Here is a 25,939-nt window from a genome sequence, read left to right as displayed (position 1 = left end):
TAAAGAATCAAAGGCCGCACAGAGGAAAAGAGCGTAACAAAATGCAATTTGTGTGGAATTCGCACGAGTTGTAGCCAAAGAACCCGATGTTCTTCTGAGCCACTAAGTGGATCAAAGCCAGCAGGAAGAAATGAAGGCTCGGCGCCAGAGTCAGGTCGAGCTGCGGGCTATTCCTACGCAGATCCTGGACTATCTCCCTCCCGGAGTCCGGACTTGAGCGGCCGCGGGCCCCCGGGTGCCGGAGAGAACCCCTCCGGGCGGCTCCTAGGCCTCATTATGATGCACAGGACGCCGCGGTCAGTGGATCGCGGGCACAGAGGCCTCGCACCCCGCGCGGGTGGGCCTGAAATGTGAAGGTTCTGTAGGTTTTCCCCCGTGAGAGAGGGCGCCTGACTACCTGGCAGCTTAAACAGACTCCCGGCAATCGCCTTCTCGGCTTGGAAATCACCGGCCCCGTCGGGGCGCCGCCGGAGAAGCGATGAAGCCGCCCGCCGCAGCCGCTCGCCTTCGGGTTTTCCGCCTTCCGGGTCTTCGGAAGCCAGACGCCGGCTCCCCGCGGTCACGTGACGCAGTCCCCCACGTGACGCCGGCTGAGGCGCGGAGGGGGCGGGGCTCGGCGGCAACGTCATCACGTCGCGCGGTCGCGGGGGACGGCGGCCGGGAGGTCCACGGGGACGGCGCCGGAGCCTCGGGGTCGGGGCGGCGGCGGCGTCGCTTCGGCTCCCGTGAGCCGCGGGCGAGCCCCGCGCCCCCCAAAGCCCCCGGGCCGGGGGCGGAGGTGAGTCGCACGGCGGTGGGGTCGGGCGGCCCTTTCCCCCCACCCCTCGGCGCCAGGTCCGGCCCTTCCCCCCAGCCGTGGTCTCCCGCGGCGTTGGAAGGAGAGAGGCCGGGCGTGGGGGGCGGGGGGAGGGTGGGCGTGTGGTTTTCTCGGGCCTCCCTGGACTGGACCCCGCTGAGCCCCCTCTAGGAGGTGCCAGCTGGTGTTGTCAGCGCCCGAGGCTTCCTCTTCTCCTATTACCTTCCCCCGCTTGGCACGTCTGCCCCGCCCCTGCCCCTGCCAGCAGTTCTTCGGGGGCTCGAGGCTGCGCCCCTCCACCCCTTTCGTCTGCTCTAGAATAGATCACCTTGAGGACGGGGTGGAGGGGGAGCACATGGGGCTGAGACCTTAGCTAGTGGAACAGGAAGCCCCCGACCCCCACCCCCACTGCGTTAGCATTGGCCAATTTTGATGCTGAAACTCTTTAAGGGCCAGACACGGGCTAATGTCCTGTGATTAAACCCTCAAAAAACCTGCACAGCAGACAGACATGTGTTCGCATCTTTTTTGCAGGTCTCCAGAGTTTTGACGCTCAGTTCCGTTACTAAAAAAAACCCATAGCATTGCTCAATCACTTTTTCTGGACGAGGGAGCTTGTAGAGTTGTGTAAGGGATTGTTGGGGTGCCCAGAGAATACGTCCTCAGCAACAGAAGTCGATGAGAATTTAAGGTCGCAAGTTGAAAGTTTGGGGTCCCAAATAAGATACACTTCTAATAACCAGTCCCCCATTTTAGTGTCTAGAAATTGTCTTTGAAGCAAAAAAGGAAAAATACTGTGACTAGACTGGCAGTGAAAAATAGCTCATTTTCACGCGAAAGTGAATGAGCTATTTCTGAGTTTATTTCGTTGTTATACACAAATAGACTGTGCCAGTAAGATCATTGGCATTTTGACAAGTTTCTGTATTTCTGAAATACTCTATTTCAGTATAGAAGAATTACTACAAATAATGTTTTGTACATGTTGATGGGCATTTAATTATGGAGAGTATGAAGACCCTTCTATAGAAGAATTTTAATAATTTAATCAAGTGAAAATTTGTAAATAGATTGTAGTGTTTCCATTGTCATTGGGTCCTTGGGGTTTCATTTTAAGAAGAAATGGCAGGTATAGTTGGAAAGTATCATAAGTGATCCTTTGCATATTTCTTTAGAAAAGAGTTTACTTTCACTGACTGGCCTCCTTGCTTTAATTTGAATTTTTCTTTTCTCACATTCAGTGAGTAACCGTGTTTTGCACTCCTGCCAGGATTTTAATGGTATTACTACCCTCTAAAATCTTACCTGTGTTGGGGCTGGAGCGATAGCACAACGGGTAGGGCGTTTGCCTTGTACGAGGCCGACCCGGGCTTGATTCCCAGCATCCCATATGGTTCCCTGAGCACTGCCAGGAGTAATTCCTGAGTGCATGAGCCAGGAGTAACCCCTGTGCATTGCCGAGTATAATCCAAAAAGGAAAAAAAAAATCTTATCTGCATGATCCATTTATGGCTATTTAATCATAGTAATATATCTTTTAGAAAAATTTTTGATGGGGGAGAGCACTCCATGCTTTGCCTGGAGACCAGGCTATTTCCATGCAAGGCTTATTCTCAAACATTTGAGTCCTATCCCTGGCCCCCAAATTTTATCTTTTCATCATGTGAGACAACAACCTTGTGAATATCTGTAGACCGTGTTTTCTTTCTCCTTAGAATACAGTAAGGTTTTGATTATACTGAATGTCAAGTGGCCAGGCCCACAAGCTCAGAATTCAGAACAAAGAGCTCATTTTCACTTGGGATAGAGGCTGGATTGTGACAACAATGCCCAGAATAGAATTGCTGTGTACTTAAAATGTTTGGGTTTGACAAAGCCTCTTTAATTTGTAAAACTAATTGAATATGTTCAGTTTCCCCAGTTCTTGAAATGTGTTCATTGTTTGTGTGTGTGTTTCCTCTTACAGTTGCAGAATCTAAGGACTCCTTTCATTCTTTCTCCCTACTGCTTGATGGGAGGCATTATGGCCCCCAAGGACATAATGACAAATACTCATGCTAAATCCATCCTCAATTCGATGAACTCCCTCCGGAAGAGCAATACTCTGTGTGATGTGACATTGAGAGTGGAGCAGAAAGACTTCCCTGCTCACCGCATTGTCCTGGCTGCGTGTAGCGATTACTTCTGTGCTATGTTCACCAGCGAGGTGAGTCGTAAGTTCTTTTCCTCACCTGTGACCTTGTGGTCACCTCCTTTCACTAAGTAACAGAGAAGGGAATTTCTGTAGGGCATGGTTGAGTGAGCAGATTGGACACAGCCTGTCACATACTCTATCTTAGTACCTAAAGTCTCTAGTTTTCTTAGCCTCTAAATCAGGAAAAAGAAACAGTAGCATGGTTATTATGACAGATGTGAAAATTACATCAAAAGTTCGTAGGACAGTCTCCATCGTGTCAGTTGAATGTTCAAAAGAAAGCAGTTGGATTTTGCTTATTTCTTATATTTGTTTGCCTATTTTTCTTTTTATAAAGTAATACTTTTAAGTGAATGAGGGGAGAGGGGAAGAAGGCAGAAAGGAAAGAGACACAGACACAGATTGACTTCTCATCCCACTGGTTATTTCTATTTATTTCTCCCACGTTTAAGACAGTCAGGATTCGTGCTAACCGTGTTGAATTTTACAGTAATTCCAAGTGAGAGGAAGAGGGCCTGGTGCATGGTTCGGTATATAAAGTATAATTTGAAAAATGTGCTGCTGTTGGGGTCAGGGAGGTCCCTCAAAGGCCTAGAGCATATGCTTAGCACTCCAGAGCCCCGACACCACATGGAGCACCGCCCTGGAGCTTTTTTTGCCCAAAACAAGCTAGAGAGAGCTTAACAGGCTGAGCGCATGCTTGACATGCAGGGGGCCCAGGCACCACATGTTCCCCTGCGCTGTGCTGAGTGTGGGCCACGTAATCAAAAGCAAACCAGAGACAGATTGGTATTTTGGTTTCTTGCTTTGGGTTTTTAGCTTGTTTCTTATCCTAGGTTTTGGTTTGGAGGCCACACTAGGAATGCTGATTTTGGAGTGGAAGCTTTTTTAAATTTAATTTAATTTAATTTAATTTGCTTTTTTGGGTCACACCTGGTGATGCACAGGGGTTACCCCTGGCGGTGCTCAGGGGACCATATGGGATGCTGGGAATCGAACACTTGAAGGGTGTGCAAGGCAAACGCCCTTCCCGCTTTGCTATCACTCCAGCCCCAGGAGTGGAAGCTTTTATGTAACACAGGAAATTAGGGCAAAGTGGGCTTGGCAAGAAAAGGGCACCTGACAAACCAAAAGCACTTGGACTCTAGAGCAAGGCTGCAGCTTGATCTTTCAAGATCCCAAGTTTGATTTTTAGAAGTACTCCTGATTTTTATTTTAGCTTTGGAGGCCACAGCTGGTGGTGCTCAAGGCTTACTACTGTCTCTGTGCTGAGGGATTACTTCTGGTGGACTCAGAGGACCATATGAGGTGTTGGGATCAAACCTAGGACAGCTGCATTCAGACTACCTGCTCTACTACCATTCTGGCCCCAGTAGTCCTGATTTTTAAAGCTGATTACACCACTCTCTATTACAGAGTAATATATATTATTATGTGAGCTGTAAATCTGGAACTATGGTAACATGTGGAAGATTATTGGCCTCCAGTATTCTTTCAGTTAGTCCCATGGCCTTAGTGAAGATGTTTTTTCCTGGATCTCCACAAGGCAGGTGGCTTCATGGTAATGACAGGGGCTTCTTTATATGGGCCAAGTGCTGTGCAGGGTGATTGTTAAGGTGATTGCTAACTTACCCTAGGGACAGTTGCTACCATTTCATTTACAAAGGAAGAAACTAGGTCTCATATTAAATAAGTGGTTTAAAGTTTGATGACTTGAAAATGTAGGGAAGACTCAATCCTATATTTTTGTGTTTGTCTTTGGGCCACACCCAGCAGTGCTTAGAGCTTGTTCCTGGCCCTGTGCTCAGGGACCACTCCAGGCAGTGCTCAGGAAACCATATATTGTGCTGAGGGATCGACCAGATTGATGCTTGCAAGGCTTACCTGGTATAGTCCCTCAGGTCCTCCAAAGCACAATGTTGTGGATTTTGAGGGGAGGGGCCAGGGGTCAGTGGGGGCCAGACCTGGCTATTTTCAGAGCTTAATCCTGGCTCTATGCTTAGGGATCACTCCTGGTGTGGCTGGGAACCATATAGGGTGCCAGAAATCAAACCCAGGTACAAGGCAAGTACCCTACCCACCGTACTATTGCTCTAACTCCTGAAACACAGGGTTTTGTGGGGTTTTTTGGGGGGAGGGGACACCCGGTGATACTCAGGCTTACTGAGGAATCACTCCTGGTGCAACCAGGGGATCACATAATTCTGGGGATCAAACCCAGATTGGCCACATGCAAGGCTGCGGTAGCCCGTGAAGCACAATTTTTAACTGATTTTTCTCAGCTTCTGAAGTAGGGATTTTATATCCTAAGGTCTACTTCTTTCAAAAGGTATTTTGTGTGTTTGCTTTTGGTTTTGGAGTCACATTATGCTCAGGTATCACTCCTGGTGGTGCTCAGGAACTATACGCAGTGCCAGGGATTAAACCAGGTCAACTGCACGCGAGGCAAATATCTCAGGTGCTGTTCTGTCTTCTTCAGCCCTTAACAGCTAGTTTTAAACTTAGAAAAGTAGTTTTTAATGCTGTGAGCCAGTGAACCAGTCCTCTGTCACACAGCTGTTTGGGAGCTTGTGGAGCTTTGGCCTATCATCTGCAAGCCTATGCTAACGTTAGAGATGTGTGTCATGTCCGACAGGTCCCTGTCCTGAACTGTTCACAGCAGTATCAGAGCAGTCAGCACTGAGCCAAGTACAGAGATTGGGTTGTGACTGCCGCCTGCTAAGAACATACTGTACATCCAGTTCTTTTTCTTTGTTTGTTTTGGGGTCACACCTGGCAGTGCTGAGGGCTTACTCCTGGCTCTGCACTCAAGAATCACTCCTAAAAAAATATTTTCAAGAATTAAAAACTGACATCAGGCAAGAAAATACCCATTGGTTGGTTTTTCTTTCCTTCCTGTGTCTTCCAAGTAGTCCTCATGGGGGTGGGAGAGAGCACAGGAAGACCCTCACTGGATTTCTGTTCTTCAGTCTGCTGTCCAGTGCTACCCAGGCCAGCAGTTTATGCTGAGGCCCTGAGGTATCTGTGCTGCTCTGACCCTGCAGTGCTGGGGCTTGTCCAGACACCCTGGCCGTGTGAGAGCCTTAGGGCCCCCCTGGCCTGGTGATGCCCTCTGGGAAGTTCCAGTCGAAATGTTGACAAGGTGATAGCTCATTGTCTTTTGATTTGCTTTTTTCTGATAAGTGACAGTGAATGCTTTTCATATGCCCACTGGACATTTCTGTGTCCCCTTTGGAGAAGTGTCTGTTCATCTATTCTCCCTTACTTTGTTGGTGTAGCTGGGTTTATGTTGTAGAGCTTTGGGAATGTCTGTCATGGATAACCAGCAGATACTTTCTTCCATTCACTGGACTGTCTTTTGATTTTCGTGTTCGTTTCTTCTGCTCTACTAAAACTTCTTAGTTGAACCTAGTCCCTCCCTTTAGTCCCATTTTCCTTAATGTGTTTTATAGATTTGTCTCATCTTGAGGTCTTTAATCCACTTTGGAGTTAGCTTTTGTGAGTGGTGTGAGATAGGGGTCCAGTGTAAGTTTTTTTACATTGGCTATCTAGTTTTCCCAGCACCTTTTTCTTTTGGTGGGGGGGTTTTGTTTAGGGGCACACCTAGTAATGCTTCAGGGCTTATTCCTGAGTGCGCTCAGGGATCACTCCTGCCAGGGTTCGGGGAACCGTATGTGCTGCCGTATGTGAACCCAGGTTGACCATGTGCAAGGCAAGCACCCTCCCTGCTTTACTGTCTCTCTGCACCCTCCACCATCCCCCCTCCCCTGCCAGCACCGTTTGTTGAAGAGGCTTTCCTTGCTCTACTTCACACGCCCAGCTCCTTTGTCATAGATGGGCTATGCACGTGTCTGAGGACTTTTCTCTGGGGTCTCAGTACTATGAGTCTGCCTTTATTTCACTACCATACAGTTTTAATTTCTGTGGCTTTATAGTATAAAGTCAGGAAGTGCTGTACTTCCAGTCTTCGTTCTTTTCTTAGAATTGGTTGTTTGGGTAGTCATTTGATTCCATACAAATTTTAGTATTATTTGTTCTAAGACCTAGAAGAATTAGACTATATGAGAGAGAGAGAGAGAGAGAGAGAGAGAGAGAGAGAGAGAGAGAGAGAGAGAGAGAGAGAGAGGATTTTATTCACTGAAACATACTTACAAAGATTGAGGGGAAGCTAGAAAGGCATAAATAATGGGTGTTCAAGGGAGAACATGGCCTGAGGAGCAGGGTGGAGTGCGATTTCGTATAGGATGTGTATTCACTTAGTATTGACGTCCCTTCAGACACCTAGATATGAGACTGTGCCTTTGTCTTGAGGAATTAAAACCATTATTTCATACTCTTGATTTTTTTTAGCTTTCAGAGAAGGGGAAACCTTATGTTGATATCCAAGGTTTAACTGCTTCCACCATGGAAATCCTGTTGGACTTTGTATACACAGAAACAGTACACGTGACGGTGGAGAATGTGCAAGAATTGCTCCCTGCAGCCTGTCTGCTTCAGCTGAAAGGTATAAACATTTAAGTTGATATGGTTCATCTCCAGGAAGCCCCTGGAAATCTTTCAAATGATATAAACTCTGTCATATATTATGGAGCCAGACTTTGGTTGCCCGTGTTGTCTGCTCATGGCATAGAGCATTTGCGGTAGAAAGGAACCTTTTCAAATGTGTGTGACTCTTTATAAAAGAGAATTTACATGGGCTGGAGAGGTAGTATAGGGGGTAGAGCGCTTGCTTTGCACATAGCCAGTCTGGTTTTGATCCCTAGCACTCCGTATGGTTCCTCACTCCCGCCTCCGAGTAATCCCTGAGCATAGAACCAGGAATAAGCCCTGGCTACCACTGGGTGTGGTCCCAAAACAAAAAAGAGAGAATTTCTCCTATTTTTTGTTTGGGGGCTATACCTGATATTGTTTAGGGCTTACCCCTAACTCCGTGCTCAAGAGTCACTGCTGGAAGGACTCAGGAGACTAAATGGGGTGCCCGGGATTGAACTTGGGGCAGTCGTGTGCAAGGTAAGCGTCTTACTTGCTGTATTCTCTCTCCGTTCCTTCTAGTTTTTGTTTCTAACAAAATAGAGGAAGGCAGTGGGTATATTTTCTTCCATGTAAATGCACACGAAACTGTAGCATTGTAGGGAAACTTGGTACTGTTCATTTTGCCAGTGGGGAACTGGATTGCCAGGGAACCGTTTTTGGCAAACCCTTTAAAGGTGGGTGAGAGTGATCATACAGCAGGGAGGGCCATGGTCTTGTATATGGTCAACCCTGTTTCCATCCTCAGCACCCCATACGGTCCCTCAGTCCCACTAGGAGTGAGCCCTGAGCACAGAGCCAGGAGTAAGCCCTGAGCATTTCTGGCTGTGACTCCGAAACAATTAACTTTAAAATTGACACATAAAAGTGAGAGATGTCAGGGTGCACTGCCACCAGCAGGTCAACCTGTACCCACAGGGTGAGTGCATCAGCAGCCTGATGGTGTCTTCGGGCTTCCTGATACCCCAAGATTGCCGCTGTGCCTTTGGCCAGACCTCAACACTTGGGACCAGGTTTCCCAAGAAATTAAATGGCCGAAAGTTAGATATGTGGGAGCCACACCCGCAAACTACCTCTGGCTCAGCTATACAAGCTCATTTATTGGCCTTGCTTCAGAAACCCATAAATAAATCTCGAATGAGATCAAAAGCTACAGTTAATCTTGGACCCATGTAAGACTGAACAGACCAGGATAAATCAAAGGGGGAAGGTGGGTCAGCCTGGTGCCCAGCCAAGCAAAGCCCCCAGCAACCACTTGTTTCCACAATCCAAAATCACTGCTGTGCCCCCATCTGAACACATCTTGGGACAGACCTCACTGAGATATAATCTGCTGAAATTTGGGTGTGTGTGTTTTGTGACTAAATCTCCAAGCTTCTTGGGGTCGGGATGGGTTACCTGCCCCCACCTCCCTGTACTTCCAGAAGCTTTGGCAGTCACATCTGTACCCTAAAGCTGTTGCCCAGTTAAAAAAGCTACTGCAGCCTTACCTTCCCAATAAAAATACTGAATTCCCTGAACAAACATGATGACTTCTTAGTACCTGTACTGCAAAGCATAATTTACAAAAAGAGGGAAAGAAGAAAAGTGCTTGCCGTAGATGCAGACTGGTGATGGAGGGTCAGTTGGGGTATGGTGGCAGGGAAATGGGGGACATTGGTGGTGGAAAATGTACACTGGTGGAGAGAGGGTTGTTAAACCACTGTATGACTGAAACCCAATCATGAATAGCTTTGTAATAGTCTATCTTACAGATACACAATTTAAAAAAAATGTTTTTTTATAGTGAGAGCTAGGGGCTAGAGTGATAGTATAGAGTGTAGGGCATTTACTTTGTACACAGCTGACCCAGGTTCAGTTCCCAGTATCCCAAATGGTCCCCTGAGCACCGCCAGGAGTAATTCCTGAATGCAAAGCCAGGAGTAACCCCTCTGCATTGCCGGGTGTGACCCAAAAAGCCAAAAAAAAAAAAGTGAGAGACAGGTTAGAGAAGGTTCTTCCAGTTTATATTTTGTTATGCTACTAATTATGTTTATTACATAATTGTCCCCCATTTTTAGAACATGCTTTGAATTATATAATAGTTTTGTATTGCTGTTCTAAAAAGTAAGTTTATATTCTAAACTTCTCAAGTACAGAAAAATGAGACCACTATTGGTACATGTTATGTTTTGCCTTTAATATAGTCTTTTGGCAAGATTTTAATAAAGTAGAAACTTAGATACATTATACTGAATTATATGGTTTTCTCATTTGATTTCCCTAGGTACACTTTTCAGTGTTGTGCAGGACTCACCCAGCTATGCGCAATTGCCTGAGGCCACTCCCAGTAATGCTCATGGTCTGGCAAGTGGTTGAGGACTGGACGCAGGCCCTCTTCTGCTTGCTGCCTCTCCCATCAGAGCCACATTCCCATCCCCGTTAAGGTTTGGGGTTGTGGGGGGTCGGGGGCACATTTTGCAGTGTTCAGGGCTTACTCCTGCTCTCTGCTCAGGCTCAGGGGCCGTGTATACTGCCGGGGAATGAACCTGGCTTGGCCCTTGTTGCAAGGCAAACATCCTGCATGCTGTACTCTCAGCTCTGGCCCCTCATTAGGTAGTTTTGTTTCATTGTGCTAGTGTGCAAAGAAGCAATTGGTCTGGAGGCAGTGTTTCACATTATAAGCAAAGATGGGGTGCTGGCCTTACTGAAGATCCCACAGCACAGAAGCCTAGCTAGGGCTTGTATTTCCATTCTGATTCCCCGTCTTCGGAAGATCCGCTGACCCCTGGCCAAGTGTCCTGACGTTTTCGCTATTGATATTTGTCCTAGGGGTGAAGCAAGCCTGCTGTGAGTTCTTAGAAAGTCAGCTGGACCCTTCTAATTGCCTGGGCATTCGAGATTTTGCTGAGACTCACAATTGTGTTGACCTGATGCAAGCAGCCGAAGTGTTCAGCCAGAAGCATTTTCCTGAAGTGGTGCAGCATGAAGAATTCATCCTGCTGAGTCAAGGAGAGGTAGAAAAACTGATCAAGTGTGATGAGATTCAGGTACGGACTTGGCTTTGTTAGTATAGCTTCTTGAAGACTGAACCTTTACAAAATTTGCAAAAAAGCGGAGCCAGAGTGCTAGTACAGCAGGTCTGGCGTTTGCCTTGCACATAGCTGACCCGGGTCGATCCCCAGCATTCCATAAGGTCCCCTGAGCACCACCAGGAGTAGTTCAACTATGAGTGCATAGTTGACAGGTGTGGCTCTAAAACAAAACCTCAAGTGTCTAGATTGATTCCAAAGTTTTGTTAACTCCCTGAAATAATATACCAGATGTATTTGCATATTTATGGAAAGGAATTTGCCACTTTCCTCAGTGAAGTACGTGATTACAAGGCTGATGAGGGCTCTTCCCATGCAGGTTACCCGGGTTTGATTTCCAGCACCTCCAGGAGAGACCCCTGAGCACAGACCCAGGAATAAGTCCTGAGCACAGCTGGGTGTGGTCAAAAAAACATTTAAAAAAAAAATGAAGGGACCACAGAGAAAGTCAGAGCCGATCCACAGATGTTGAAGAAATGGGGGGGACTGGGAGGGCCTCCCTTCTCCCTGTTTACATGATTTTCACACAGTGACCCTGTAGAATATCCTGGGGCCCACTCTCGACCCCACCGAGAAACACTGGCCTAGAGTACTTGCCCATCTTGACCCAGCTGTGTGTCATTGTGTTTGCAGCCACCCCATACAGTGCTCACGAGCTTCTTCGTGCTTCGCTCAGAACTCTCTCTTGGCAGTACTCAGGAGAGTATGAGGTGCTAGGGATCAAACACGGGCCTCCTTCATGTAAATCAATCACTCAGCCCGTTGAACAAACTCTGGCCCTGAGTGTGGCCTTACTAGGAAGCAGTCACAGAAACCAGTTCTTTTAGAGGTGTGTAGACTTTGGAATTAAACTTCCCGGAACAGGGAGAGTAAGTAAACAGCTGTTCTGTTCAGGAGCTCAGATGGGAAAAACTGGGCTTCTTTTGTATAGTTACATTGTTTAGTTACAAAGGCCAGGCCTGGCCTTTACTCTTCTGGGAGGGCAGCAGGTAATCTGTTTTTTTTTCTGTTTCGTTTATGCCACCTAGAACATATGAATGTCTGACTGTCTGTTGCTAAACCTTCCTTATTGTAGAAAACAACAGTAAAACTGGGGGAAGCAGAAGGTTGTACTGGTTAAAGCAACACGGACTGTAGAATCTGCAGTTTAGTTTTGACTATGATGTGGTTGTCTGATCACTGATCTTTAGTTCCCTCTTCTATTAAATGTAGTTGTGGGGGGAAGGAGAGTGTACATAGGATTTTCTGAACATAAGAATAATGCCGGGGGGCTGGAGCCATAGCACAGCGGGTAGGGTGTTTGCCTTGCACACGGCCGACCCGGGTTTGATTCCCAGCATCCCATATGGTCCCCCAAGCACCGCCAGGGGTAATTCCTGAGTGTAGAGCCAGGAGTAACTCCTGTACATCGCCGGGTATGACCCAAAAAGCAAAAAAAATAAAAAAATTAAAAAATAATGCCAGGGCCTGATCTATAAAAGAATTCCCTCTGATCATTTATGGAGAAATTTTTCTCCATAGTGAAACATTGGAGTTGGAGTCTTTTCTTCCAGTTTAGCTGTTCCTCTACAATTCTAATATATCTAGATCAGTAAGATCTAGGATCTTTGTTCATGATTGAAAAATTGTATCTCGGGGTCAGAGAGATAGTACAGAGAGTAAGGTGTTTGCTTTGCCTATGCCAGCCTGGGTTCAATCCCCAGCACCACATACTGTTCCACAAGCACCACCAGGGGTGCCCCTCCAAAGTAATTTACTCCTGAGCACAAAACCAGGAGTAAGCCCTGAACTTTGCCGGGCATAGTCCCTCCCCCTCACATATTTTCGGGGAGGGGTCAATTTGGCGATAATTATTTTCCTAATCTTAGTGACATAGGTCTGAAAGATCGATTAAGCTCCTGGCTGTTCTTGGGAGTATCACTGTATCACTGTCATCACTGTCATCCTGTGTTGCTCACTGATTTGCTCGAGTGGGCACCAGTAACGTCTCCATTGTGAGACTTGTTGTTACTGTTTTTGGCATATCAAATACGCCACAGGTAGCTTGCCAGGCTTTGCCGTGCGGGTGAGATACTCTGGTAGCTTGCTGGGCTCTCTGAGAGAGGCGGAGGAATTGAACTCGGGTTGGCCTCATGCAAGGCAAATGCCCTACTTGCTGGGCTATAGCTCCAGCCCATTCAGTATGGAAAGTAATAGTGGCATGGGCTAGGGAGCAAGAAGGAGAGAGTTATTCTGGGGTCTTTGACATGTCTTTGCGGTTAAGAGACAGTCATAAGGACAGATATGCTGATGTTCAACTGTACACTTACAGGTTGACTCTGAAGAGCCCGTCTTTGAGGCCGTCATCAACTGGGTAAAGCATGCCAAGAAGGAGCGAGAAGAATCCTTGCCTGACTTGCTGCAGTACGTCCGCATGCCCCTGCTCACCCCCAGGTACATCACGGATGTCATAGATGCTGAGGTGAGTCCTGTAAGTTACACAAGACTCACGGCCATGATTAGCCCTTGTAGCTTCATGCTGTGTCCTGAGAAATGGGTATTCTGATGTAGGTGCTCGTCTCCTGCCCGGCGTGTGCAGGAGTGCCAGAGGGGAGGCCGTGCTAGGTGTCTCCAGGCAGCTTGCTACCAGCACAAGCAGAAATCCTGTTGTGACAAGAAAAAGTCCGATTTAACTTTTTGTTTTGCTGTCTTTCTGTTTTACATGAAGTAGTATTTTCTGTAAATAAAATCAAATGATAAACTTTAGCCCTTCTCCATTAAACAGAAATAAGCTACTTAAAATTGCTCAGAATCTCTTTTGTTTTGTTTGGTCTCTTGTGTGGGCATTATGAAAGTAGTTTGTCGCATCTTAGTATCAGCTGGAGTCCAGTCATATTAGATTTAGTTATAAAAGTTTTTCTTAGGTTCTATCCCAGCACAACATACGATCCCTTGAGCCCAACAGGAGTGATCCATAAGAACAGAGTCAGGAGTAAGCCCTGAGCACCACCAGGTGTTACCCTCCCCCCAAAAAAAAACAAAAGAAAAAAAAAGTAAATGTTTCTCTCTTATTTTTTTGAATTTTTTTCATGGAGCATTTTCAACCATATACATCACCTATATTACCCAGTCTCTGCTCTGGGGGAATATTGATTTATAACATGTGGGTCAGGCACAGCTCCAGGTCTCCCTGGGAGTTAATTAGTTTTCTACTCACTCAACTGAGAAAGGGCACCTTCGGTACAGACTCTCATTTCTCCTGTTTGGAGTTTCTTACAACCCCTGTATCTTTCCTTGTCTGTTGTTTATATCATGGCTAGGAGCACAGACCCTGGAACTAGACTCGGGGCTGAAACCCCAGATGCACCACTGACCTGCAGTGAGGGAATCTGGCTTCACTCTCCCTGCTGAGCTCCTGAGCAGGGGTGCCCAGGTAGCACCAGAGGCCATGGGAGACCCTAATTGACAAGTTTATAGAGGCTCATCTTCAGGTCCAGAAAACTGAGTGGAGAAGGGTGCAGAGTGCATGTGGGGAGGGTGAGCGATGTCTATCAGAAATAGACCCCAGCATTAGAACAGCGTCGCAAGCCTCAAGGAAGTTAAGGCAGACAGGACTATCTCATTCCTTCATGCCAGAAAATAACAAGCTTTTAAGTTCTTATTAGGTAATATGTACTTGTGAATTTGTGTAATCACTGGAATGTGTACAAACAGACTAATAAAAGCTCTAAGTACTAGTAAGTGGGAACTGGAAAACACTTCTTATGTTCTCATATATCTCTAATTTGGTTTTTGAGCCGTGTAATATTCTATCAAGCAAACCCACAGCATAGTTGTTCCTGGAACCACAGGGCCTTGAGGAGTGGTTTAATGCTTGAATGTGCTGTTCTTTTCATCTCATTAGCTCACTTCCCCTCTGCTGTCTTTCAGCCCTTCATCCGCTGTAGTTTGCAGTGCAGGGACTTGGTGGATGAAGCAAAGAAGTTTCATCTGAGACCTGAGCTGCGAAGTCAGATGCAGGGCCCCAGGACCAGGGCCCGTCTGGGTAAGCTGGTACGGGCCGTGATAGCGTCACAGGGTATTTTTGGTGAGAAGTACAAAGTCATTATTTTCAGACTTGTTTTCAGACTTTTTAAAATTACGTTTTCTTGGACAAGCTTTTTTCTGTAAACCAAGGCTATCTTCCCAACCAATTTCACATTACCATTTATAGGATTCTGTAAGTGATGAAAGTATATAAATTGCCTCATAATAATTTGAGTAGATTTGGCATCAGTGAATCAGCAGTGACTCTGAAAGCCATGTAGTAAGTTAAGTTGTGTGCTTTGCCCCCCTCTTGTCCACCTCTTCCTTCTCAGTTGTTTTTCAGCATAGTGAGTAGGGGAGTTCAGTACAATTCAAAGTTGATAAAAGGGTTGAGATGGATGCCTTACACACAGCCCATCCCAGTTAGATCCCTGGCACCTTTAAGTATTGCCAGGTGTAGTCCTGGAGGACACCCACCACCCCCACCACCACCACCATTGAACATCACCAGGTGTAGCCTTCGAGGATCTGAGCATCACCGGGTATAGCCCAAAAGGCCCTGACCATTATTACGTGTAGCTGGTGGGGCCCTGAGCATCACCTGGTGTAGCCCATGGGTCCCCGAGCATCAGGTGTAGCCTCAGGGCTCTAAATGTCACCAGGTGTAGCCCACAGGGCCCTGGCATCACCAGGTATAGCCCGGGGGCCCGGAGCATTGCCAGGCTCACCCCGGTAGTCTCCAGCCCGGCCAGCAGCAGCAGCGTAGCTCTAGGCCCTAGGTTTGAACTACCCACCATATTGTCCAGGAACAGCACGCTGGCTCCTCGAGCCGTCCGTCTCCCAGCCCGCCTCTCTGCTTCAGCTAACGTAGCTCTTCATGAGTTCTAGTAAAGCAGATACACAGGGGATTTCCTTAAAACACTTGGCTTTTTGGAAGGAGATGAGTTAAAAGAGGCTTCCTCAGAAAAAATCCTGCTCCTGACTTGACAGTTTTACACACTGACGAGAGCATGGACGTGTGATTGGTTACATTGGAGAAAGGGAAGTTCATGGGAAGGAGACTTGAAAATTCTCATCACTGGGAAGGAGCTAGTGCAGTGGGCTGGGCACTTGCCTTACACGTCACCAACCCAGGTTCGAGTCCCAACACCACATATGGGACCAAGAGCCCCACCAGGAGTGATCTCTGAGCACTGCCAGGTATGGCCAAAACCAAAAAACCTTCTTAGGACTTGGTTCCTAAGACACAGCTTTCAACTCTTTTGAGACAGGCTTTTCATTACAAAAAAAGCCAACAGATTGACATTTTACAGGCTGTGAAAGGCATGGCCCTCATTACCTCTTGCCAGCACTTAAAACTTCACTAGGTCAGCCAGAGTCATCTGCATAGGACAGTTGGTGTAGTTGTATGTTCAAGTTTGCTTCTAGAATTTTGAAATTGTCCAGAAATTTAAATTTAAAAGATTCAGGCAATTAGGAACTACAACCTCAAAAAAGAAATAATTTCCTACTTGACTACCTTACACAGAATTTTCTGTTGCTTATTCCTTCTCTGTATCATGTAAAGTAGGATATTTTTAGACTTGTTTATACTTAACCAGGCATGAATGTTGAAATCTATTTTTCTCTTCCTTTGTCCGCAGGAGCCAATGAGGTGCTTCTGGTGGTTGGGGGCTTTGGAAGCCAGCAATCTCCAATTGATGTGGTAGAGAAATACGACCCTAAGACTCAGGAGTGGAGTTTCTTGCCAGTAAGTTGGAACCAGTTGTGGAGGAAGAACTTACTCTGACTCTAGATCATAACTAACCCAGTTTTAAAGCAGAAAAGCCTTAGGGAGCAGTAGCACAGCAGGTAGGGCTTTTGCCTTGCATGCAGCTGACCTGGGATCAATCCCAGCATCCCATATGGTCCCCCCAGCACTACCAAGAGTAATTCCTGAGTGGAGAACCAGGAGTAATTCCTGAGCATACCAGGTGTGGCCCAAAGACAAAACCCAGAAGAGCCTAAACTGGGACCAGAGTGATATTACAGCAGGTAGGACATTTGTATCACATGCAGTAGACCCGGATTCCATCCTGGTATTCCATATGATCCCCAGAGCCCTGCCTGGAGTGACCCTTAGGCACAGAGCTCTAGGTATAAGATAACAAAAGAGTAACAAAAGAAAAGCCAAAACTTAACATTTTCCTTACAACTATGCTACACATACAGTAGGTGCTCAGTAAATGGTTACTTAATGTTTAGGTTATACTTCAGAAGTGTCAGTGGCCCTGTGCCAAATTAAACTCAGCTGATCACCACTCCTTCATCACCTTCCTGAGCTCTATGTGTGGCTTCCAATGTGCCCCTTTCTTATGCTCTCTGAAATGGAATCTTGAGTTAGATTAAACTTGTGTTCAGCTGCACTCGGACTTTGTTTTTTGGTGTTTTTTTTTTATTTCTTTTAATTCATTTAGGCATAAGAGAGTATATTTTTCTGATACTGGTATACATGGGGTTTTTTTGTTTTGTTTTTCCCCCTTTTTATTAATTCACTGTGAGATACATTTCATGTTTGAGCTTCCATCATACAATCATCAAACACCCATTCTTTCACCAGTGCACATTTTCTGCCACTAAAATCCCCAGTATACTCCCCGCTTCATTCCACCTCTTCCGTTTCCTGTGTGGCAAACAATTTGCACAATACTCTCTCTCTACTTAGGTTACATTCGATATTTTGACACCAATCCCACCACCACTCAACCTGCTGAAAAGGCAGTGCTAGACAATTTGTTTTGTATTGCTTGTTATGAATAAAATATAATGTCATACGGCTGCAAAAGCCGCAAAATTCTAGGAATTCTAAATTTTAATAATTAAGGTCTGGAGAGATCTCTGCAGGGAGCTGCTCAGTTCCAAGATTTGTGTGTGTGTCTCTGGATCAGGGCAGTGTGTGAACTTAAGTAGTCAGTGCCCGTTTGTGGGCATTACCTCAGAGTCCCATCATGGCAGGGAGAAAGGAGAAGGGCTGGCTCCTCCCCTGTCCAGTGAGGCCTGGCATTTCCCACTGCTGCCACCATAATACCTGGAGCTTTCGATAAGTTTTAGATGATGGTGGCTGCGGGGATTCCTAGGGGGCAGGCGGAAGGATGGCACCTGCCCCCCGTCTGGCGTAGCCCGGCGAAAGCAGCCTATTGCAAGGTCTACAGACATCTATGCATCAAGCTACTTGGTTTCCAGATTCATGTGTGTGTCTCTGGATCATGGCTGTGTGGGAGCTTAAGTAGCCAATGGCCATTTGTGCACGTCATCTCAGAGTCCCATCATGGCGTGGGGAAGAAGGGCTAGCTTTGTATCTCTCTTTGATGTTGCTCTATATCGCTGGATAACTGATGTGCTGAAACAAGGAGGTCTTTTGAGAAAGACTATTTCTCTCTTTTTTTTGCATGGTGCCTGGGATTCCATCCAAGGCCCACACCCAAGTGCTCTCCCTCTGGGCTCCATCTCTGCCCAGCCCTCCTAACATGTAGGGTCTTTGAATCCTTGTGTTTCTGAGAAGGGGTATTTTTCTACTCAGTGGAGAATTTCTGTCTTTTCATTTTGTGCCTTACAGGAACAAAAGGAGTTAGCTACTGGTTGTCAGAAAGACAATGTTTCTTTGACTTTTTGTTTGAGACCATTAGTAGTGCTCAGGGGCAGTTTCTGGCTCAGTTGTGACCCCTGGCAGTGCTCACAGGAGCCATTTGTGGTACCGGGTACTCAAACTGGTGTTAGCTGCATGCCAGGCAAGCACCCTTATACTCTCCAGTTTACAACAATTCAGCTTTTTTTATTATGTGGGGCGGGGCAGGTGGAGGGGGTGTTGTACTTACCCCTGCTCTGCACTCAGGGATCACTTTTGGTGATGCTCAGGGGGCCACAAGTAGTACCAGGGATCTAGCACAGGTCACTTGCTTGCAAGAGCTCTTCCGGCAGTACTGCCCCTGGCCCAAGGCCTTAATGGAAGCTTTGGAATGAGGAAAATATCAGAAGACTTTACCTCTTTCGAGGCACCACAAAAATCAAGAAGGTATTCAGGCAGTGGGCAGGCAGGCAGGAAGGCTACATGGGGACAAGCGAAGAGGCACAGGTACAGAAATAAAAACAGGAAGGCAAAAGGGCTTGCCGAGTGAGATGCCCTGTACCTCTTTTCTCCCTAACCCACAGAGCATCACTCGTAAGCGACGTTACGTGGCCTCCGTGTCCCTCCACGACAGGATCTATGTGATTGGTGGCTATGATGGCCGTTCTCGCCTCAGCTCAGTGGAATGTCTTGACTACACCGCAGATGAGGATGGGGTCTGGTACTCGGTGGCCCCCATGAATGTGCGGCGAGGCCTTGCTGGTGCCACCACCTTAGGAGGTAGGTGTCCAGGGCACTGTGTAGTCCTGTTGGGCTGGCAGAGATCGGTCGATCTCTCCTGTTGCTTGGCAGGAGTGAACCCTGGTGAATACTGGTAAGATCAGATACTCCTTAAGCGCTCGGAAATGTTAACTGCTGTAGGAATTGTTCAGCATTAGTGGACATTGTGGCTCTAACAGAACTGGTGAGTCAGGTTCCAGTGTGCTGAATGTGAAGTCAACACTAGTCGTTGAGTGTTTGCAAACATCGACTAGCCTTGAGGGTTCCATCTTATCTCATCCTGTTGGTGTCTTCCTTGTCAGTAAAGACTAAATTGATTTACAAAAATTAAAGTTTAGGGGTCTGGAGCGATAGCACAGCGGGTAGGGCGTTTGCCTTGCACGCGGCTGACCTGGGTTTGATTCCTAGCACCCCATATGGTCGCCTGAGCACCGCCAAGGGGTGCAGAGCCAGGAGTAACCCTTGAGCATTGTCAAGTGTGACCAAAAAATGCAAAAAAAAAAAAAAAAAGTTTAGGGCCAGAGAAATCAATAGCAGATAGAGCTTGCACAGGCTGACCCGGGTTCAGTCCCCAGTATCCAATGTTTCCTAGAAATGCTCAGAGTAATTCCTCAGTGCAGAGCCAAGAGCCTGAGTATCGCCGGGTATGGCCCAAACTCCACCCCACCACTCAAAATTAAACTCCATTTTTGCTCCCAAACATTTAAAGAACTTGTGATGAATGTGTAGAGAAAAGAATCACTAGAAGTCTCTCCTTCTCTCATAGTCTGTGATCTCCTCTTTCTGAGCAGATATGATCTATGTCTCCGGGGGGTTTGATGGAAGCAGGCGTCATACCAGTATGGAGCGCTATGACCCGAACATTGACCAGTGGAGTATGCTGGGGGACATGCAGACGGCCCGGGAAGGTGCTGGACTAGTGGTGGCCAGTGGCGTCATCTACTGTCTAGGTATTCGCCTGGGCCTCGGGTGGGAGAGCATGAAAAGGTGGGCTGAGGGTCTGGAGCGATAGCACAGCGGGTAGGGTGTTTGCCTTGCACGCGGCCGATCCGAGTTCGAATCCCAGCATCCCATATGGTCCCCTGAGCATCGCCAGGGGTAATTCCTGAGTGCAGAGCCAGGAGTAACCCCTGTGCATCGCCAGGTGTGACCCAAAAAAAAGCAAAAAAAAAAAAAAGAAAAGAAAAGGTGGGCTGAGGCCTTCCTACAGAATTCAGTCCACAGGCTGAAACCCTGGGCTGCCCCAGTACACGGTCCACTAGCAGGGGTTTTTATGAGAGAAGAAAATAGAGTATTAGATTTCCCTCCAGATTTTTAGAACTCTTGAGAGGCTACTGAAACTAGAAGAATGTTGAAGCACTCAACAAAAGGCAGTTGGGAATGGGCAGAGGTGTTTCCGGTCATTTCTGGAATGGTCTCTACTTATCTTTCAGGAGGATATGATGGCTTGAATATCTTAAATTCAGTTGAGAAATACGATCCACATACCGGACACTGGACTAATGTTACACCAATGGCCACCAAACGCTCAGGTAAAATAGTCGAATAAGAGAGGGGGCTTTATGGATGCTGTCAGGTGCTGGGGTTTTGTCAGGAGGTGGAGGGGTGCTTCCCAAGTGTGCTCAAGGCGGCCTGGGGCCACTCCCATGATGCTTGGCCAATCTGGCCAGTGCTTTAGTGCTAGGGCCTGAGGATACAGTGCCCAAGCATGTGCAACTCTGGCCCTGTGATGTGGGGGACCATCAGCCCCTGCCTCCCCCTAGAGACGCTCAGAGGCCGGTAGAGCCACATCCGGCAATGCTCAGTGAATCACGTGGTGCATTGGGCTCTGAATGAGTGAAATGAGAACCCTTTGAAGTTGCTTCCTTTTGTTTTTGTTTTTGGGCCCCACACAGCCTGCTCAGGGCTTACTAAGGGCTCTGTGCTCAGGGATCACTCCTACAGGCTCGGGGGACCATCTGGGGTGCTGGGGATTGAACCTGGATCAGCTCCTTGCAAGGCAAGTGCCCTACCTGCTGTATTGTTGCTCTGACCTCTTTGCTTCTCTTTGTAAGGAGCTCAGTGATGGGATGACCTGGGCAGGACTAAGTTATTTCAGGCCCAGCTGGTCAGATGACATTTCTCACCTACCCTAGAATTCAGTATGCCATCAGTGATACTCCTTTTTTCCTAGAAATTCATTTCCTCAGCTGAGTAGTGCTTATTTGCTCTTTTATCTTTTTCTCCAGGTGCCGGAGTAGCCCTGCTGAATGACCACATTTATGTGGTGGGGGGATTTGATGGTACAGCCCACCTTTCTTCCGTTGAGGCGTACAACATTCGCACCGATTCCTGGACAACTGTCACGAGTATGACCACACCACGATGCTATGTGGGGGCCACAGTGCTTCGGGGAAGACTCTATGCCATTGCAGGGTGAGAACCTAGCAGCAGCCTAGTGTTGTCATGTGTCCAGGACCAACCACATCCGTTCACAGGTTTTGGTGGCAGTGGGGATTGGTTGGTGGAAATCTTCCGCGGCAGCCTTAGTGTAGGCCTGCCATGGAAAGTTCATTTCTTCCTTTTGCTTCTTCCCCACTCAGATATGACGGTAATTCCCTGCTAAGTAGCATTGAGTGCTATGACCCTGTCATCGACAGCTGGGAGGTGGTGACGTCCATGGGAACCCAGCGCTGTGATGCCGGCGTGTGTGTTCTCCGAGAGAAGTGACAGTTGGAACACGCTGCAGAGCTTGTGACTGGTCCGGGGGACAGACTACAGGAGAATCAAGGATCCTTTCCAGAATGTCTGCTTCTCACTGTGTACACGGGGAGATTACAGGCACCAGTGCTGTTATGATTGTCCTTATTTGACACACACTTCCCCTCGCGATGGGCAGTGGTGCCTGAGGAGGGTGGGTAAAGACATGCAAGAGAAGAGCATACATACTAAGTGGATGGGAGAGGGTCACTACTCTTCCGGTCTGGAGAGTACTTTTTTTTGGTAATTTCTACCTTAACATGTGATTGGGGAAACATATATATATGTATATATATATATATTGGTTTTGCCTCATATGCAGAGTTAAGATGAGTCTAGCCTACCAGATGTGGGCACTCTCTAAGATGATTGGAAGGATACCAACTTGACTGAGTTTGACAGAATCCAGGTCTTCTGTTTTCTAGGAACAAGTAAATTTCCAGGTCTGCTGGTAGCTAGGAGAACACAGTTCCATTCTGGAGGAAAGTGAAGAGAGACTGTCTAAGCAGGAAGTCTAATACTGTCTTCAGGGTCGGGATCAGTGTATCAGAGCGGAAGTTGGAGTAAGTGAAGGAAACTGAATTTGATGGGATATGGATGAACCTAGAACACCACCAAAGTATAACTTGAGAGACTCCAAAGGGTGTATCAGTTGACACACCTTTTATTTCCCCCTGGTTCTTCTGAGGTGAACTGTTTTCCATCTTGACACTACAGATCGAGAGAACAGCAAACAAATGTTGGGATGAGCAGGGACAGAATAAATGTGGGAGATCAGTAACTTAGGAACAAACTGTACCTGTGACTTTACAATCATCTTACACTTTGCCAGAGCTTGTCTATCCATGGCAAGGTTTACCTTCAGTGAATGCAAGACTGTCATTCTTTGTTGAATCAAATGCTACTACACTGTTATGCTTCCATACTATTTATTTGGGGGTGGGGTTGGGTGGCAGTAGCCTGGGGATTCAGCTACCTGAGAAATGCCCCACTCTTGTAAGGGCACACTTCTGCTAAGGAGTGATTTTTACTGCTGTGTTTGGTACATTTAGTCTTTTTTCCCCATTATAAAATGATTTTGCCTCTCCTTAGAGTGTATATTCATCCCAGGACAGAATAATCAAGGTCAACCAAAATTCTGTTGTTAATTCCAGTATCTCTTATCCCCATTTCTGAGCCACCAGTTGGGGCTTCTGTTACAGGTGGAAATTCTTGCTTTATGAGTATTGGGAGTATGGGAACATAATAATCTACACAAGGATGTACGGTGTTTTGTTTTACTCTGAAATTCCATTTTTTCCTTTTTCCCTAAGTTGTGTTGATCTATAAAGAGTTCGTTTCCTTTGTATTTTTTTAAGAAAATATTAAAAATCAACGGTCTCAAATGCCTCTAAGAGAGTTTATGGCTAACTAAGTAGACATTTTCTGGAATCAGGCTTAGAAGTTTTTCGTTGACCTTACATGTTTCCAAATTAGTTGGTTGGTTCTTTATTAAACATAGTTGAAAGGTAGTCACTTTACCACTCATCAGTGGAGATTTACCAATAATTTACTGAATTTGCCATATGCATTGGTTCATCATATACATGACTTGAAAGCCAAAGGCAATAAAGAAGAGGTGGTCTTAATCTCAGTCCCCATTTGTATTTTAGGGTTTCAGTCACCCCAGCCTGTTTTCTATTTTCACTTCTGGAATATAAATGCTTTGCAGTCCTACAAGACTTTAAAAGTCCTGATAAACTCTGAGAGCAGGAGGGAAAGGGGAGCTTCAAGGAAAAGCAGTTTCACTGAAGCTGCAGTCTTCGGTGGGAGCTCATCAAGCCAGGTCTGTAAAGCATGTAATGCCGTGTTTCTAGAGAAAGCTGGAGCAGGTGAAGTGGGGGACAGAGAAGTGGGAATAAAGAACTGATGTTATATTAACATCTCGCAAGTTCTTGGGAATCCCAAGGAATTCCCAGACTGTCTTATGTGGGAGCCACAATAGAATATTTTGCAGGAACATGTAAAACTCTTTTACCCTACTTGCTCCAAATCCACTCCTATATCTGTTATTTTTGTTACCACATAGTTGAGGCCTTTATCTCTTGCCCAAACTCATGGAGTGGTAGACTACTGATAATTTACATCCACTGTTTACTGTCTAGACCTTCCATTTTGTGATCAGTTATCTTCATAAGACACCGTTTAGATCATTACAATACCTACCATCTAGCACATTTTCAGCTAGTATCTCCACTGCATATTAAGTTTGAATTCCTTAGCATGACAACAGACCCATACTGAGCTTTGGCCCATTCTCTGTTTCTGAATGGTAACTTCCCTCTTTTTTTTTTTTTACAAGGTTGTTCACAATAATTTATTAGATTCAATATTTCAACACCAGTCCCGCCACCATTTTGAATTTTCCCAGCCACCACCCAAGTCTGCCCCAATGGAAGGCCCTAAATAATTTATTTTGTATTACTTGTTATAAATAATTCCCTAAAAATGATCCAAAAAGTTTCCTTAGATGAATTGTATCTCACCCAGGAGCCATTGAGCCCTTGTACAAGAGATTACTAACATGTTATAGGTTGAGATTTCTGTGCTAATCTCTCTCTCTCTCTCTCTCTCTCTCTCTCTCTCTCTCTCCCCCTCCCTCCCTCTCTCTCTTCCTCTCTCTCTCTCTCTCTCTCTCTTAATATATACCTTTTTTCTTTTTGGGTCACACCCGGCTCTGTACAGGGGTTACTCCTGGCTTGTGCACTCAGGAATTACTCCTGCAGGTGCTCGGGGGACCATATAGGATGCTGGGAATCGAACCCTGGGTGGGCCACGTGCAAGGCAAACGCCCTACCAGCTGTGCTATCACTCCAGCCCATATTTTTTTAATTGAGATTAGTTACTTTCTCCCTTATATCCTATCCAACACTGGTACATCAGTGAATATGAGATAATGCATGGCTGTGAATGTGTCTGCATGTTCACATGCATGCTCATTTTAAGAATTCTAAAATTATGAATAAGGTGATGGAGTTAAATTTTTAACTGGATGCTGACTTTGGGATCTGAGGCATCTCTGCAGCTTATTGATCTCTTAGATTTATTTGTGAGTCTCTGGATTGTGACTGATTAATGAGCTTATATGGTCCCAGAGGCAGTTCGTGAGCATAACTGTCAGGCTCCCAGAAGAACAGGGGATTGGGGGGAGGTCCCCCATCCCTGACTCCTTGAGAGCCTAAAGATTTTGGTCACAAAAACACGCATAACTGAGTTTTCCAAAAGATTCATTCATGCATGAGGCTCTTCCAAGCCGGTGGAGATTGTCTGTGAACATTGTGGCAGTTGAGTTCTGGATTCTGGAGGTTTTTGGCTGCCAGGGCTCTGTTTGAGTGGGTGGTAAGAGTCACCCGTGGCCGCCCCCCCCCCAGGGGTGACTTCCCTTCTGCCTCTTATCCCAGCATAATGTACCATTCCTAAATTTGTTCTCATCTAATTTTTATGTTCTCTGAAATAATGACTTCCCTGAAAAATCACCTTTTAGTGCCTAATTCAATCATTAACTCCCTAAAGGTTTTCATTTACTTTGTCCCCATGATCCTTATCACAGATTGTTGGATGTGGATGTCTTCCTGTTAGACTGTGTTCTTGGGTATGAAACTGTTGTGATTTATTGTGACTGTACTACTATAAACCTTTGGAGTTTAGTATGTAATTACTAAATGCTGGGTTAATTATTTTCGGTTTTAATCAGGTGATTTCCTCCTTAACTCATTTCAGAAGGTGCAAGGCTTGTTGCACTAGGACTAGAGACATGACATCTATGGGTCCTGGAAAGTAACCCCTATCTTTTTGACATAGGGTTCCTCATCACCCATAAAGAAATTGTGGTGATTCAGTGAGTTTCTAAAGTGCTTCATCCTGGGGCAGAGCAACAGTACCGCCGGTAGAGCGTTTGCCTTGCACGTGGTTCCGCTGGGTTCAATGCCAACAACCCATTTGGTCCCCCTCCCCCCGCCCCCAGCACCACCACGAGTGGTCCCTGAGCATCCCCGCGTGTGGCCCAAACAAAACAAAGTGCTTCATCCAACACTACCACATAATTAAACCGACACAATTAGAACTGAGATCAGCAATGCTGTTAAAGCTCTCAGCATCTTCACTTACATAATAAGTCAAGTGATTATAAACTTGCTATCCAGATTCCGTCACTGACCCCAGTAGTGCAAAGACTCAAGTCC

At 46.4% G+C, this 25,939-nt stretch overlaps 1 protein-coding gene across 1 annotated transcript; it reads left to right on the top strand.

Moving 5' to 3' along the window:
- The first annotated feature begins 639 nt into the window (after positions 1-639).
- Positions 640-23,117, top strand: KLHL12 (kelch like family member 12). The gene is made up of 12 exons (XM_004610034.3): positions 640-778; positions 2,763-3,002; positions 7,341-7,494; positions 10,332-10,549; positions 12,903-13,052; positions 14,501-14,615; positions 16,240-16,346; positions 18,785-18,980; positions 19,772-19,930; positions 20,414-20,512; positions 21,209-21,395; positions 21,563-23,117. Exons 2-12 carry the CDS (start codon positions 2,808-2,810, stop codon positions 21,687-21,689), a joined length of 1,707 nt encoding a protein of 568 aa, XP_004610091.1. The 5' UTR covers positions 640-778; positions 2,763-2,807; the 3' UTR covers positions 21,690-23,117.
- Positions 23,118-25,939: the final 2,822 nt, after the last annotated feature.

Source organism: Sorex araneus, chromosome 7 (assembly GCF_027595985.1).
Source record: "Sorex araneus isolate mSorAra2 chromosome 7, mSorAra2.pri, whole genome shotgun sequence".
In the NCBI taxonomy this organism is placed as follows: Eukaryota; Metazoa; Chordata; class Mammalia; order Eulipotyphla; family Soricidae; genus Sorex; species Sorex araneus.
Note: the sequence above shows the minus strand (reverse complement) of the source record. Positions and strands in the feature narration are given on the sequence as shown.

Bases quoted from the DNA above. Each gene is read 5' to 3' on its own strand.
- KLHL12 (XM_004610034.3), top strand. From the start codon at position 2,808: ATGGGAGGCATTATGGCCCCCAAGGACATAATGACAAATACTCATGCT. The intron at 13,053-14,500 runs GTGAGTCCTGTA...GCTGTCTTTCAG, and splicing joins CGGATGTCATAGATGCTGAG to CCCTTCATCCGCTGTAGTTT. The intron at 21,396-21,562 runs GTGAGAACCTAG...TTCCCCACTCAG, and splicing joins AGACTCTATGCCATTGCAGG to ATATGACGGTAATTCCCTGC.